This window comes from Microcaecilia unicolor, chromosome 6 (assembly GCF_901765095.1).
Source record: "Microcaecilia unicolor chromosome 6, aMicUni1.1, whole genome shotgun sequence".
NCBI lineage: Eukaryota > Metazoa > Chordata > Amphibia > Gymnophiona > Siphonopidae > Microcaecilia > Microcaecilia unicolor.
The window spans coordinates 134,441,946-134,458,713 of NC_044036.1; the positions used below are offsets into that span (position 1 = coordinate 134,441,946).

The window sequence follows — 16,768 nt, forward strand, 5'->3', positions numbered from 1 at the left end:
CAGGAAGCCCGTCGGTACCGCCCGGGCAAGTCGGGTTCCTCTGCCCCCTCTTCCTTCAAGAGGAATTTCTCCCCCAAGCAGCATTCCTTTCGCAGAGACCGCCGTCCCGGAGGTGCTCCCTCCGGTCCTCCCCCAGGGTCTCGTACCCAATGACAGGGTCTTGGTCCACGCCCCAGTGCAGATTGGAGGACGGCTGTCCTCGTTTCTGGGCGAGTGGACCACAATAACTTCAGACGCGTGGGTGCTGGAAGTCATCAGAGACGGCTACAAACTAGAGTTCTGCCGACCCTTAAAAGACGGGTTTGTACTCTCTCCCTGCAAGTTTCCGGTCAAAGCTGTGGCAGTGCAGCAGACCTTGGACAATCTGATCCGCCTGGGCGCGGTCGTTCCGGTGCCAGAAAGTCAGCTTGGCAAGGGACGTTACTCCATTTACTTTGTGGTACCAAAGAAAGGAGGTTCTGTCCGGCCTATCCTCGACCTCAAAGGGGTCAATCGGGCCTTGAAAGTGCGGCACTTTCGCATGGAGACTCTCCGCTCTGTTATAGCGGCAGTGAAGGCAGGAGAGTTCCTGGCATCCTGGGACATCAAGGAAGCGTACCTGCATATTCCCATCTGGCCTCCTCATCAACGCTTTCTGCGTTTTGCAGTCCTGGGACGACACTTCCAGTTCAGAGCCCTCCCTTTCGGGTTGGCTACTGCTCCGCGGACCTTTTCCAAAGTAATGGTGGTCATCGCGGCCTTCCTACGAAAGGAAGGGGTACAAGTCCATCCTTATCTGGACGACTGGTTGATCCGAGCCCCCTCTTATGCAGAGTGCGGCAAAGCTGTGGACCGGGTAGTTGCTCTTTTGAGCTCCCTGGGATGGATCATCAACTGGGAGAAGAGCCAGCTGCGCCCGACTCAGTCCCTGGAGTACCTGGGAGTTCAATTCGACACCCAAGTGGGCAGAGTGTTCCTGCCAGACAATCGGATTGTCAAACTTCAGGCTCAGGTGGACCAGTTCCTAGTAGCCTCTCCCCTTCGGGCTTGGGACTATGTGCAGCTGTTGGGCTCTATGACGGCCACGATGGAAGTTGTGCCCTGGGCCAGGGCTCATATGAGACCACTTCAACACTCTTTGCTGCAGCGCTGGACTCCGATGTCGGAGGATTATGCTGTGCGCCTTCCCTTGGACCCAGCAGTGCACAAGGCGCTGAGCTGGTGGATGCAGACAGACAAGTTGTCTGCGGGAATGCCTCTGGTGACCCTAGAGTGGATTGTCGTCACGACGGACGCCTCGTTGTCGGGCTGGGGAGCCCACTGCTTGGGAAGGACAGCGCAGGGGCTCTGGTCTCCTGCAGAGGCAAAGTGGTCTATCAACCTCCTGGAACTCAGAGCCATTCGGTTGGCGCTTTTGGAGTTCATCCCGGTACTGGTGTTGAAGCCTGTACGGGTCCTGTCGGACAATGCCATGGCTGTGGCCTATGTCAACCGCCAGGGAGGTACCAAGAGCGCCCCTCTAGCCAAGGAGGCTATGAATCTTTGCCATTGGGCGGAAGCGAACCTGGAGCAGCTTTCAGCGGCCCACATTGCCGGAGTCATGAATGTCAAGGCGGACTTTCTCAGTCGCCATACCTTGGGGCCCGGAGAGTGGCAGCTATCTGCTCAGGCGTTCTTGGAAATCACGAAGCGCTGGGGCCAGCCGAGCCTAGATCTGATGGCGTCATCGGCCAATTGCCAAGTGCCGCGCTTTTTCAGCAGAGGACGGGACCCTCGATCCCTGGGAGTAGATGCTCTTCTCCAACAGTGGCCGACACAAGAGCTTCTCTATGTGTTCCCGCCCTGGCCCATGTTGGGCAGGGTGCTAGACCGGGTGGCAAAGCATCCCGGCAGGGTAATCCTGGTGGGTCCGGATTGGCCCAGGCGCCCCTGGTATGCGGACTTGATCAGGCTCTCAGTCGACGATCCTCTGCGGCTGCCAGTGGAGCAGGGCCTGTTACATCAGGGTCCCGTGGTGATGGAGGATCCCTCCCCCTTTGGTCTTACGGCCTGGCTATTGAGCGGCAGCGTCTGAGGAAGAAGGGCTTCTCAGACAAGGTCATCGCCACTATGCTGAGAGCGAGGAAGCGCTCTACTTCTACTGCTTACGCCAGGGTTTGGCGTATCTTTGCAGCGTGGTGTGAAGCAGGCTCACTTTCTCCCTTCACTGCTCCAATTGCTTCAGTGTTGGCGTTCCTGCAAGAAGGTCTGGAGAAAGGCCTGTCGCTCAGTTCCCTTAAAGTCCAGGTAGCGGCTCTGGCTTGCTTCAGGGGCCGCCTGAAGGGTGCTTCCCTGGCTTCGCAGCCAGATGTGGTGCGCTTTCTCAAGGGAGTTAATCACCTGCGCCCTCCTCTGCACTCAGTGGTGCCTGCGTGGAATCTCAACCTGGTACTAAGAGCATTGCAGAAGCCGCCTTTTGAACCCTTGTCGAGGGCATCTCTGAAAGACCTGACGTTGAAAGCAGTCTTTTTGGTGGCTATCGCTTCAGCCAGAAGAGTTTCCGAGCTCCAGGCGCTCTCATGTCGAGAGCCTTTTCTGCAGTTCACTGAGGCAGGAGTGACTATTCGCACAGTGCCTTCCTTCCTGCCCAAGATTTTTTCTCGCTTCCATGTGAATCAGCAGCTCTGTCTCCCTTCCTTTCGTAGGGAGGACTACCCAGAGGAGTACTCTGCTCTTAAATATCTGGATGTGAGACGAGTCATCATCAGATACTTGGAAGTGACCAATGATTTCCGGAATTCGGATCATCTGTTTGTCCTGTTTGCAGGTCCTCGTAAGGGTCTGCAGGCTGCTAAGCCTACAGTGGCAAGATGGGTCAAGGAAGCCATTGCAGCGGCTTATGTGGCCGCGGGGAAGGTGCCGCCTATCCAGCTGAAGGCTCACTCCACGAGAGCTCAGGCGGCCTCGATGGCAGAGGCCGGATCCGTCTCCTTGGAGAGATATGCAAGGCGGCAACTTGGGCTTCGGCTCATACATTCTCCAAGCATTACCGTTTGACTGTGGCTGCACGGGCGGAGGCCCGGTTTGGAGCTTCAGTGTTGAGGTCAGGGATTTCAATGTCCCGCCCTGGGTGAGTACTGCTTCGGTACATCCCACCAGTCTATGGATTGATCAGCTTGATGATATGGAAGGTAAAATTATGTATAATCATACCTGATAATTTTCTTTCCATTAATCATAGCTGATCAATCCATAGCCCCTCCCAGATATCTGTACTGTTTTTATTCTGGTTGCATTTCAGGTTCAAGTTTAGTCTTCAGTTACTTCAGAAAGACTTCGTGTTCAAGTTTTTTCACTTGGATTCTTCAAGAGTTAAGACGAGTTTGTGTTACAGTGAGCTGCTGCATTCCTCTCCCCTCCGTTTTACGGGGCTGGATTGAGACTTAAAATTCTGCCGGCACTCCCTCCCGCTTCGTGCGGCTGTAGGGCAGCTTTGTACCCCTCCCGCTTCGGCGGTGTTAGGGTCAGTCAGCTCCTCCCGCGGTTGCGGTTGCAGGATAAGCCAGATCCCCCCGCATCGGCGGGTGTGGTGTCCCTCCCCCGCTCCGCGGGGATGAGCTGGACGGATTCCCCTCCCCCACTTGTGTGGTGATGAGCTGGGTTAATTCCCCTCCCCCGTTTCGGCGGTGGTGAGCTGGGCAGAGTGTCCCTTCGTGGGTGTAATTCTCTAAGTGCTGAGTCCTGCGGATGGAGCTTTGATATCGACATACTGAGGAGTTTCCGGCAGCACATGACCACATATAGGGAGGCAAAAGTTTGCTCTCTATCTCCACCTGCTGGTAGATGGACACAACCCACCAGTCTATGGATTGATCAGCTATGATTAATGGAAAGAAAATTATCAGGTATGATTATACATAATTTTACCTTGGGTTGGAGATTGGGTTAAATTCAGAGGCTTTTCCCTTAATTCCCTTTAAAATAGATGCACTCCACAGAATCCATAGTCTATTGTTGAAACTACTATTTTTTGCCATTACATGAGAGTGTCTTGTTTTGTTGTACAGTCACTAAAGTACAACATTCAGAGGTAGTGCATTGAGCAGCTGAGGCCGGCATCCTGAGAACCAAATCTGCTCGTGATGACAGCGTTGTGGCACCAACATGTTGCCGCTGAGTGTCGCAGTTTAGTGACTGAGTGCAGCTCAGGATTCCTTCAGCTGGCGGGGCTTGTGAATCCCACCAGCTAGACCATTGGTGCACCTGACTGGTGGGTGGACCTCTAACCTGCCCATTCCATGTCCCATCATCACATAAAAAAAATATAAAACAATTACAAACAGCACCTCCAAACAACCCATTCCTAAACATTAATATGAATGACTTTGTTGAAAAGCAAGCTGTAGTAACCCCAGTCTGGCCACCTATAATTGAAAACTTGTCTGAAAAATAAAGCTTTACGTTTTGAATGAAAGATTAAATAGCAACACCAAAGTAAGGGAATTCCACAGAGCTAGTCTGGAGATAAATAAAGTCTTTGTTTATTTTTTTAGATTTAAGCGCCTTCCTTTTCAGTAGTGGCTCTGAATGAGTTACATTAAATCCAGTTTTTGTGCACAGAAAGCTGTAGTTACCTAAAATGTTGCAGCAACAGGAAGTCAGGATTTAAGATTGAACAGGTTAAGATGAACAGGGAAATAGGTCACTGAGGTGGCATTTAGAATGAAAGCTTGCAATTCCAGTGTTAAGGAAATCAATAGAAATAGAATAAAATAAAGCCTTCTGCTCTTTGATCTCTTTTATGCAACACAGCAAGAGAAGAGGCTTCCAGAAAAAAGCTTGACATGGGAAAGGGAATCTTCAGAGCTGATGGCACCTGGAATGGTCCCAGGTCTTTCTGCGCTCAGGATCTTACACTCAGAACAAAAGTTCACCTTAGATTAGGCCAAGCCTGACCTTGAGTGCCATCAACTCACCTATCAATAGATAACTTCTGGCATAGCACCCAATTGCTGATTAAAGTGTTAGTGTGGCTGAGGCAATGACCTCAGTTTGGGTGACCCTAAGAACAGTGATTTCACTCAGCAAGACAAAACTGTTCTCTGATGCTAAAAGGAGCTTTGGAAACAGATCAGCACAGGAAACAAGAATTACAGCAGCTCTGCACTGTGTCCCAAAATACCTTATGGGGTATAAAAAGATCATGCAACGTGCACAGAGACATTGATTTCAGAACATTAAGGAATCCACCTTTACGTTACAATTCTGATCACATATCGGGGTGAGGGCTGATTTACTAAGACTTTCTTTCATATCCAGGGTCTGTGGGAGAAAATCATAGGTGCCTGTTTACTGAACTGTGGTTTATTTTACTGAATGTTAAATACAAAAATGAATGCGTGATAAGTTGTGCAGTAACCGTTATGACTGCTCACGTGTCCTCGTGCAGTTACTGCATGGAAATGTTCTTTACATCATACCCTTGCAATTAGCACTGGTGCAGTTAACATCTCCTATTGAGGTGGTAACTGAAGAGTGAAGACAGTGTGTGGTTATGTTCTGTGCACTAAACTGCAGTGTGAAATCCACACCCATTTTCCACCTGTAACCAGCCCATTTCCTGTCCTGCTATAACCCACCCATTTTCCACCTGTAACCTGCCCATTTCTTGTCCTATAACCCACTCATTTTCCACCTGTAAACTGCCCATTTTCTGTCGTATAACCCACCCATTTTCCACCTGTAACCTGCCCATTTCCTGTCCTATAACCCACCCATTTTCCACCTGTAACCTGCCCGTTTCTTGTCCTATAACCCACCCATTTTCTACCTCTAACCTGCCCGTTTCCTTCCTATAACCCACCCATTCTCCACCTGTAACCTGCCCATTTCCTGTCCCATAAGGTTACAGGTGGAGAATGATCAGGTTATGGGACTGGAAATGGGCAGCTTACAGGTGAAGAATGAGCGGGTTAGTGCACTGGCTTTTGACACAGTAGAGGTACTACATCAAACCTACTGGTGCAAAAAGATCATTACGCACATTCCTCAATCTCCACTATCCTAACTGTAAAGGGCTAAAATACAAATCCACATACGCGACCAGTTTCTCGTACATCTGCATGCAGCTATGGAACGCACTACCGAAGGCCATAAAAACAACACAAGACCTAACCATCTTCCGAAGGCTACTGAAAACAGATCTTTTCAAGAAGGCACACCATAAACATCCATCTTAAATGCTAAATAATAACATTATACACGATCTATACAAAACCGAACTTTTATCGCATGACTGCTTAACCTCTTTGCTATTAATGATCAAGAACCTTCTTGCAATACCATAATGTATTCTTCTTTACAATGTATATATGCACATGGTATATATATATATATATATATATATATATATATATATATATATATATATCATGATCTGTTCCATATATGTTACCATGTATATATGCACCTTAACGCAATACCATTTGTAATTCTGTTACCCGGAAATGGCAACCGCAAGCCACAATGAGCCTGCAAATTGGTGGGAAAATGTGGGATACAAATAAATAAATAAACTGAGATCAGTCTCACAAACCCAGCCTTACCTTTTCCTCTTAAGTCTTGGCAACATGTGCTACAGACCCCAATAACAAGGCTTTTCATCTACAGCTTGTTTGACTTTTATTTCCATGAATGTAAGTGGATTGTCTTTTAATCCTATGTCTAAAAAACACAAATCTTCCTCTGTACCCTCCTACTAACCTCCATCTGTGTGTCTGTGGCAAAATGCTTCTGGGGAAAAAAAAAACCGAGAGTAGGTGGTCTTCTAAATACTGATCTCTGTACAGTCAAAATGATAGCTCCCTGCAACTCCTGAGGAAATGGGGAGTGGGTGAAGGGTGGAAACCAGCTCCAGCCTGGCTCTGGCACCGGTCCTTAAGGGCTCGAAAAAGGAGATATGGCTCATTTGATTCTTTCTAGATTATGATCTGATATGTTAGTAATTGCAACAAAGCTCAAGGATTTTTTTTTTTTTTTTACATTAGACTCCACCTTACTCCAACTCCCAAACCCAAACACCCCCTCCCGCTCCCAGCCGCAATGCTTGCTGAGCTTTTAACCCAAGTCCCAGGACCTGAAGTTGCCTCTCTCCTAATAAGAGTGACTCCGCTTCTGCTCCGATTCACATTCCAGCTCCGCGTTCAGGACCAGGTAAGCCGCAAACTGGTGAATTCCTGCCCGTCGCCAGATCCGTTTCTAGAGCTGAGCCCGGAATAACCCGTGTATAGTGAGCGTCCGGGCCCGGAGGGCTGCTACATTTCTTTCTCTCGGTTTAACGGATGATCTCGGCTGCGACTCACTGATTCGGGTTAAGAATTGAGGCTTCCAGGTTCGAGGGCTTCGCCCCAGTGGGTTCTGCAAGCTTGCAGGGTTGTTCCTGGACAGGGATCATTAAATGCCTGCAAAATAAATTTCAGTAGCGATTGGCAGGCAAGGGTTGTGCCGGGACAGTTGGGACGAAGACAATTTTAAGCGGCCGGGGGAATATGAGTGAGGGTGGGAAAGGGTCGGTTTGTGCATCTGTGTATGAAAAAAGGTAGATGGGAAAAGATAGTTCCCATGCTGGATGAGGGGGAGGGCTGGTGTGTGCATCTATGGGATGAATGAAGACGGTTAGTGTCACTTGAAAGGTGTGTGCGAGGGGGGTGACTTATGTGGGTGGGTGGGTGGGTGGGTGGGTGAGAAAAGGTAGTAGGAGGGTGAGTGCCAAAGTAGGGTGAATGTGGGATGGAGAAGGTTGGTGTCTCTTGCAGGATAATTAAATTGGGGGGGGGGGGGGGGGTGAGGGGACGTTTGTGACTGTGCAGGATGAGTCTAGGATGGGGAAAGCTAGTGATGCCCCTGTGGGGTGAGCAGAGAACCAATAGGAAAAACTTGGTGATCACCTTGAGCAGCAGCTAATAGGGAGCAGTGAAAAGCAGGTCCAGTAAGTCACAGGCAAACTCAAAGAACCATCAGTGCACACTTATGTCTGTAAAACAAAGTTTAATATTTACAATATGATGTTTTAATTATGTATTTTTATAGAATTGTAGGGTGATCATGATTATCGACCTAGGGACCTTGAAATTAATTGGGGTGGGGGGCATGAGGATGAAGGTTAGGGTACCCAACACTCTTCCACCGGCCCTGATAGGGAAAGGGGGAGGGCTCATACCTTTGTGGGGTGAGTGAGGGATTGGGGAAAGGCAGCAGGTGTAGGGGTGAGTGCGGGTGGGAAAGGACTGTGCTCCCTGCAGTGTATAGGGAATATGGGATATAGAACAATAGTGTGTGCACACTGGGCGTGAAAGGGGAGGAGGGTCTGATCACTATTTTTGTACTCAGATCCTGCTGTATATCAGTCTCATAAACTGACTTTGAGTGACCTTAGGTACAATGAGTTATTTGCATACTTCATGCTGATTGGGCACACCTCCTAAGAGGCTGGTTATGATTGGCTCACATAGGACTCTTCTCCCTGCTGAGAGTGAGCTAAGGTTCTTCAAAAAATGAATCATTTTTCCCAAAGATGAGAGGAAAAGCTCAGTATAATCTTGGAGAAACAGCAGCCTCAGCAGCAAAATACTGTCCTCTGAGTAGGCCAGAAACATGATCTGACCAGGGACGGTACTGACCCTCACCAACATCCTGACCCTCACCAACATCCTGCAGCTGGCTTTTCTGTTATTGATATTTTTCTTCTTGTACTTTATTACTTTGGCAACATGACAGATTGTCAGAGCAATAAAGTTTCTTGAATCAGAATAACATGTTGTTGCAGCTGGGGATCTTCTTCCTTCAGCAGTTTCAACTGGTAAAAAGCAGTGGCTTTAGCTAGATTTACTACAGAGCGCTATCGCATTAGCACTCCTTACTGGTAAATAGGTCCCAGTGCATAAAACAGACCCTGCAGTAAATAATGCACTCTGATGAATGTTATTGCATACTAAGGTGGTCCTGCACTGTAGTGAATTTAACTTTTTACGTCTACTTAATGTCCTAAGCAGAATAAGTCAGAACCTTTGATTTTTAGTCTTTGGTAGATACAAGATGTATATCATGGGAACATTTTTTCCAGCATTACACTGGCAAATGTAGAGCCATAGAAGAAATGTTGAAAAAATGACATCCATGAGCCTTTGTGGCCACATAGGTTTCTCAGTGGTCTTGAAAGTTCACATGCCTGATTGCTTGATAATTCTTACTGTTTGGTAAAAGAGATTACAACATGCAAGAATCTGTTTTCTCCTGCACCAAAAAGGCTGAAAGTCTATGCCCTTGTTAGAAACTTATCCTTGACAGGATTTAATTCAATTCATCCGTTCACTGTTCTCTCGTTTTAAATCCAGTTTTTGTGCACTGAAAGCTGTAGTTACCTAAAATGTTGCAGCAACAGGAAGTCAGGATTTAAGATTGAACAGGTTAAGATGAACAGGGAAATAGGTCACTGAGGTGGCATTTAGAATGAAAGCTTGCAATTCCAGTGTTAAGGAAATCAATAGAAATAGAATAAAATAAAACATGGAAAAGAAAATAAGATGGTGCCTTTTTTATTGGACTAACTTAATACATTTTTTGATTAGCTTTCAAAGGTAGCCCTTTGTCAGATCAGAAATAAGCAAATGTTGCTAGATGACAGTATATATAAGTGAAACATCAAAGCATTTCAGTGACAGTCTAACAGGATAAGGGTGGGTTGGATAAGGGACAGGGAGATATGCATGGAGATAGGAGGGTGACAAAGCAGTAGAACTGTATGGTTTATAATGGACTAGAAAACCCAGATCGTTGTTAACTCCTGTCTGGTGGGTGTCAAAATATTTAATCATTTGACTTCAAAGGTCTTAGGTTCCTGTATTGTTTTAAAGTTCCCTTTTAGTATTCTCACCATAAAATGTGTTAAGGAAGGAAGCGATGTCAGTGGATGGTGTTAGTAGCCTGTGGTAGAGATCCTGGTTCTATGGTTTGAGCAGGATGTAATGATTACATTAGGTCTTGCAATTCATCCCTGCAGGCCAGTGAATAGAATGAAGATAGCAGTGATTGGCCAGAGCCTGTTTGGACAAGAGGTCTATAAGGCGCTTCAAAAGGACGGACACCAGGTAGTAGGTGTGTTCACTATTCCAGACAAGGATGGCAAGGCCGACCCTCTTGGTAAGTCATAAAATCAGTCAAGGGGAGGTGGGGGAGCTGCTTTTCTGGTTCATCAGAGGTCTCCACTTCTGTTTGTTTGCTTCATGTTTCCAACACAGCTAAAGAGGCAGAGAAAGACGGGGTGCCAGTGTTTAAGTTCCCCCGATGGAGGCTGAAAGGCCAGGCCATTCCAGAAGTAGTAGAGAAGTATCGCTCTGTGGGGGCTGAGCTGAACGTGCTCCCCTTCTGCTCTCAGTTCATTCCTATGGAGGTCATCGATTCGCCCAAGCACGGTTCTATCATATATCATCCCTCCATTCTGCCCCGTCACAGAGGGGCATCAGCCATCAACTGGTAAGGGGAAAAAAACCCAGTCTCCCCTAACCTCAACCACCACATTTACCTAACCGGCATAAGACCATTACTGTGGTAAGATCATTAATAGATACATCATGAATGTACACAGCAGTATGCCTGTACAAAAGTCTATTCTAAAAAAATACACAAAATAGCAGAAAATAAACAAAATGTTCAATAACAAACACTTAAAATAATTGCACACAATAAACAAAAATGTTCAATAACAAACACTTAAAAGAATTACACAAAATAAACAAAATATTCAGTAACAAACACTTAAAGAATTGTAGAAAATAAAATGTTCAAGTAACAAAGGACTAACACGAGCACGCAGTTGTGGAATGCACTACCTACTGCCTTGAAAACTATTGACGAAATAACCAACTTTCGTAAATCTCTGAAGACATGTCTCTTCAACAAGGCCTACAAAGAGAACCCATAGCCTTACTAAACCACCTCGCCAACCCACCCCAGTCATGAAAGTTTACCTTCTTTACTTATCCGTCTAACTCTTTTCCTTGACTCAACCTTTTATATCATTAATTGTATCTGATATCCTGGAATGACAATGCCATAACAGGACTCTGTAAGCCACAGTGAGCCTGCAAATAGGTGGGAACATGTGGGATACAAATGCAATAAATAATAATAATAATAATAGCACCAGCTGCATATACTGTAGCAGGACTTGTTTATCCTCTCCTCCCCTAGCTGAGATTCTTATCCCTAGTCACAGACACAAGGAACGACACTGGCTGCACATACTGTAGCAGGATTTGCTTAACCTCTCCTCCCCTAGCTGAGATAATTTTTCCTTTTGGAAGAAAAGTATCTACAGACATCACACATGTACTTTGTTTGAAAGTTACCCCCTAATTGAACATGAAGTCCAAAGGCATTCAGGGGAAAAGCACAGGTGATGCTTGGGAAGTTGAAACTACTCAATAATACTTTAAAATCCATTTTCTCTGAGTGTCTAAAATATATGTTTGTAACTTTTCTATATGCTTGATGCAAATCCTAGCCCAAGCGTCTCCTAGCTTGATCCTAAAGTAGAGAACGCAGAAGGTACTTGTTAGCAGATAGAAATAATCGTAGAATTAGTCTGTAAAATGCTTGTGAAAAGTATAAAAATGAAAAGCATGACTGGTGTTTCTTAATGGTGCAGGATCTTAATCTCCTATCAGTGTCATGATGGAAATGCACTCAATATCTATTACTGGTAAATAGAGCCCAGGATATGGGGTTCCTTATGTCTATGTCAGGCTTCTGTTTCTCCTTCCAGGACGCTGATCCATGGGGATAAGGTAGGGGGCTTCACTGTGTTTTGGGCAGATGACGGGCTGGACACAGGGGCGATCCTGCTACAGAGAGAGTGTGAAGTGTATCCGGACGACACTGTCAATACACTGTACAACAGGTTCCTGTTCCCTGAAGGAGTGAAAAGCATGGTGAGACCCAGCGGCCAGCACATACGGGGCTCAGCTTTGGGATAAAGCAGCATCAGATTACCTCATAGACTGGTATTAGTGTTCCACTGAAGAACATGTGCTGTACAGCTGAGGTTATTGCAGGGCCGCCGAGAGGGGGGGACAGGGGCGACAAAATTCCCGGGGCCCAGGCCTCCAAGGGGACCTGGCACCGCAGTCCCACCCACCACCGGGCCCCTTCCACCCGAACCCCTGCCAGCAGAAGTGCTGTCTTCTGTTCTGACTCCGGCGTCTGTGCGTCTGACGTGCAGGACGTCAGATGCACAGAAGCCCTGCAGAGTACAGTGAAGATCAGCTGAGAGGAGCGCGTCTGTGTGGGCCGCGCACGCCAGAGTCAGAAGACAGCACTTCTGCTGGCGGGGGTTTGGGTGGAAGGGGCCCGGCCCGGTGGCGGAGGTGGGTGGGACTGTGGCGCCGACGACGACAACCTGGGGGGTGGCAGTGGGGGCAGGGCCGGGGGCCCGGGGGCGGCCTTGTCCCGGGCTCGGCCCAGTCTCTCAGTGGCCCTGGGTTATTGGGGGGGGGGGGGGGGGGGTTAGGAAGAGGTTGTAGTTGAGGGTTGTGGATGTTGTTTTGTCTGCAGACATGGGAAGTACCTGGAGTAGGAGGGTGGCTCTGTCTTTACCAGGCTAGAGAAACTGTGACCTGTGACTGGCTTGTCCTTGGTGTCTAGGTGGAAGCTGTGAAGTTGATTGATGGAGGCACTGCTCCCAGGATTCCTCAGCCCACGGAAGGTGCCACGTACGATCCAATTCAGAAGAAGGAGACTGCCAAGGTGCTTCCTTCCCTCCCCCCCCCCCCCCCCAAGCATCCTGAATATTCTCACGCTTTTAGATTTCTTGCTACTATTAACCCAGGCTAAATAACTGTGGAAGTAGCCACAATTTGCATGAATCCCCTCAGCAGTGAGCAAAGTATCACTGTTAAATTCATTTTTATTACAAGTCATCTGCAACTATTTCTTCAGAAATAGATAGCACAGTAAATATTTCATATGTTTTGACAAAAAGACATGTGGATTCTGGGTGTTCTTGGGATGGGACGAGGTTCAGATCTCTGCTGAGATATCACTCCCTTCGGGTGACAGTACTCGGGAGGAAGGAGAGGAAAACCTGCTATATATATTTCAGTTTCCTCTCTCTTACAGATATAAAAGGTAAAGCCTGCTTCCAGAGCAAAAATATATTTGCAGATCACCCTTAAGGCAGCTGAAGGAAAGACTCCCATAACTGTGCAGATGAATCTGCTCCCTTATCAGGAACCGGTTGAGTTGGATTCTTTTGCTCGCTTTAGGCTTTGCTGTAGGAAGTCGTTCTGTAAGCTCCTGTCTAGAATTACAGGTCACTTACACATGTCAAAGGCACCTTTCATTGCCGGTGTCATGAAGAAGTTCACTAGGTGTTGTGCTATCAAAAACCACCTCAGTGCTATAATGCATAACTCCAAGGTAGGCGGAGCATGGGTAGGGCAAGGGTGTGGCATCAAGTAATGCGCATAAATTATACAATACTGTGAGTTATGCCCATCACTTGGTGCACTTATACTAGCCGTTGACATGGCGCAAGTGTTCGTGCCTAAGATAAGGCGTGGCAGTACTACTAGTCTATACTGGCTGAAGTGGGCCCATATACCATTAGGGAATTAGTGCTCAGCGCATGGCATAGGGGCACCTAAAATGAGGCGCCAACTTATTGAAATGCTTTCTTAATTTGAGACAGTACCCAGGAAGGGTACTGTTAATTTCCTGCTTGCTTGGGATCCCCTACGTATTGGCAGTGATCATTCGTATTTTTCAGGGGGGAGGGGGAGAGGTAAAGAAGAGAGAAGTAGTGTCTTTTACTTGGAAATGTATCTGATTGACAAAGACTCTCCTGTAACCTTCATAAAATGAGAACTTGCTTCTTGTGGGGGGGGGGGGGGGGGGGTGGAGAAGCAAGAACATAAGAATAGCCCATACTGCTTCCAACAGTGGCCAATTCAGGTTACAAGTACCAGGCAGAAACCCAAATAGTAGCAACATTCCATGCTACCAATCCCAGGGCAAGCAGTGTTTCTCTATGACTATAGACATTTCCTCCAGGAACTTGTCCAAACCTTTTTTAAACCCAGGTACTCTAATCGCTGTTACCACATCCTTTGGCAATGAGTTCCAGAGCTTAACTATTCTTCGAGTGAAAAAATATTTCCTCCTATTTTTTTTTTACTTCAGTTCCTGATTAAATCATGATGTAACCTGACCTCTGATAACCTCCGCAGTTATAGATTTATTCATTGATAACTAGATTATTTTATGGCTGCCACTTTGTAATTTAGCTGCAAATGTTTTACAGCTGTAGTTAAGAAATAAACCAGCCTGGCTGAGTGGTGCAGAATGAATCACAGACCCTTTTTCTCTAGCAGAAAATACTGGCACCTGGTAAATAAAGGGTTTCCAGTGATCCTGTGTGGTGTTTCCCACAGATTAACTGGGACCAACCAGTGGAAGGAATTCACAACTGGATCCGAGGGAATGACAAGATTCCCGGAGCTTGGGCTGAGTTTGATGGTCAGGTGCGTACTTTTAATCCTTGGTGTGGGGGTGGGGGCAGAAGCAAATTCGCTGGATCTGCAAAGTGTCCTACTAAGTTCTGCCTAGCTGCAGATGTGCCAAGTTTCAGAGTTGCCAGTCCAGGTTTTTATTCCAACCATTGATGTCAGCATTGCAGGTCCCATAATGCATCAGGATGGAAATGTTAGAAATCCAGGACTGGTTTAAAAATCTCACTCCCAGATTAAACTTGATTTTCTAAATAAATATGTTAATTTTCTCAATCTCTGTGCAAAGCAGGTTTTTATTTAAATCATGTCACTTATAGGCAGACATGCTGTGGGCATATAGAGATGCTAAGTTACCTAGTTCCAGGCTGGAGACTTTTTGGCCTGTCCTGGTTTTGAACTTAAGTCCCAAAGCAGTGTGGGATTTGTAGTACTTCGGGTCCCATAATGCATCAGGATGGCATTTGTCATAAATCTAGGATTGTCCCAAAGTCTCCACCTGGAGCTGGGTAACTTGGCACTTCGAGGCATATATTTTGGAAAATTCAAGAACTAGATTGAAGAGTACTTTCAGGTTCCAGGTAACTCTCATAACCTGGGGCAGGGGAGCAGGGAGGTAGCCATTCTTTTTGCAGTGCCCTCTTGTGGCTGGTTAGAGAATTGTCAAGGAGTTGAAGAACTGAAGTATCCTTTTCAGTCATTCTCATGTATCATTAAAAGTCCTGAGTCACTCTGGCTGTTGCATTAATACTCTTGCTGTTTACTCAGATTTCAAAAGTTGTGGCATATCACAGGTGCTTGACCTTAAAATGATTTCAGGTACATCATAGCAGGTTATGTAATCACTTTGGCTGGTAGAAGAGGTTCAGCTATCGATTTGAACTCGGGTTTCTCCAGCTGTAGTGGTAGACTCTTGAGATGAAAAGGCAGCTTTGTACACACACCGCAGTCAGAACTGTCAGTACTGGCTTTCATATATTTCCTGCTCTTTTCTGCTCCAGGTCCCTGGGCAAAAGCCCCAGTGATAGACCAGGCTCGAAAATGGCTCTAACAGATTGCACAGGCCACTGAGTTGATAGCAGGAATGATTTTGTGTAGTATTTCCAGCAGTCTGGTAGCACTCACAGCCCAAGGGAAGCAGAGATGCCAAGTTACCAGTCCTGGTTTTCAACTTGCATTTCAAAACATTGCCCAGAGTCACAAGGAGCTGTAGTGGGAATTAAACTCAGTTCCCCAGGATCAAAGTCCACTGCACTAACCAATAGGCTATTCCTCCACTCTGCTGTCTCTGGAAAAGCATTAGCACTAAATTTGACAGACTGAGATTATTGTGCAAATGGGATTTGTAGTGCCTGATTCTGTCCATTGAAGGTGACCGGTCAGAGCAGCAAAATCAGTGTTTCAGGTCCCGTAATGCACCCTGATGGGGTGGTCAGAAATCAAGGACTGTCTCAAAATCTCCAGTGTGGAACCAAGTAACTGGGAATCGCTGGGCAGAGATGAGAGTAGAGGCAGGTACTTGATATTTTGTGGCTAGAGAGTTACCAGGGAAGTAGCTCTTGACCTACATTCTGCTGTTTGTGCCACAAGAGGGCACCACCATTCTTAGCATCTGTATAGGAGAGATGATGGACAAAAAGGCGCCCAGATGCAGAAAAGTACCAGGAGTCAAAGCGTTTGGTTAGCATAGATGTAGGTACATGTTACTGGCCGCACAGAAAGGGGTTGAGCATGGGAGTTAAACCCGTGCGGTACACATGGCTGCAGACTACATTAAAATGAATGGTAATGAGGCTATTAAGGATTCCTCCACAATACACGGTGGAAACAGGTAGCTTTTAACGTGCACAATGTGGGAAATGTTTGGCCAGGTCCAGAGCACTGTAGAAGGGTTGGCTCAGAGCCAGTTTTTTGAAGTTTAAATAACAGACTAAAAAAAGCTCGTGCAAATTTAAAAAGACAGACGGGAGGTAACAGCTCCTGTGTGTGTGCCTGAACAAAAACAATATCTGTGTCTGTTGTTCTGCATATAAATATCAGCAGTGCAAAAATTGTACGTACAAAAAATGTTTGTGAGGCTAATATGTACCGAACAACAGGTGCAGACATGTGCTGGCATTTTCAGCTTGTTCAGACATCCACACAGTAAGCCGCCCTCCCCGCTTAACCTATCTGTGCATGTGTCTGACAGGCTTCCCCCAATTAGCGGCGACGTTCTGCCCGCTTCAGATTAGTAACTCGTTAGCTTA

At 46.7% G+C, this 16,768-nt stretch overlaps 1 protein-coding gene across 3 annotated transcripts in view; it reads left to right on the forward strand.

The window, feature by feature from the left end:
* The window catches only part of ALDH1L1 (aldehyde dehydrogenase 1 family member L1), a 139,938-nt gene that overhangs the window by 83,292 nt on the left and 39,878 nt on the right, over nt 1-16,768 (forward strand). For 2 of the 3 annotated variants that reach the window (XM_030205706.1, XM_030205703.1), the window contains exons 2-6: nt 10,016-10,155; nt 10,254-10,488; nt 11,780-11,945; nt 12,658-12,759; nt 14,445-14,534. In XM_030205706.1, the coding sequence (XP_030061566.1) occupies nt 10,029-10,155; nt 10,254-10,488; nt 11,780-11,945; nt 12,658-12,759; nt 14,445-14,534 (720 nt within the window). In that variant the 5' untranslated portion in view covers nt 10,016-10,028. Of the gene's footprint in view, nt 1-7,032; nt 7,171-10,015; nt 10,156-10,253; nt 10,489-11,779; nt 11,946-12,657; nt 12,760-14,444; nt 14,535-16,768 lie in introns of those variants that run through there. The other variant, XM_030205705.1, reaches the window with a different exon arrangement.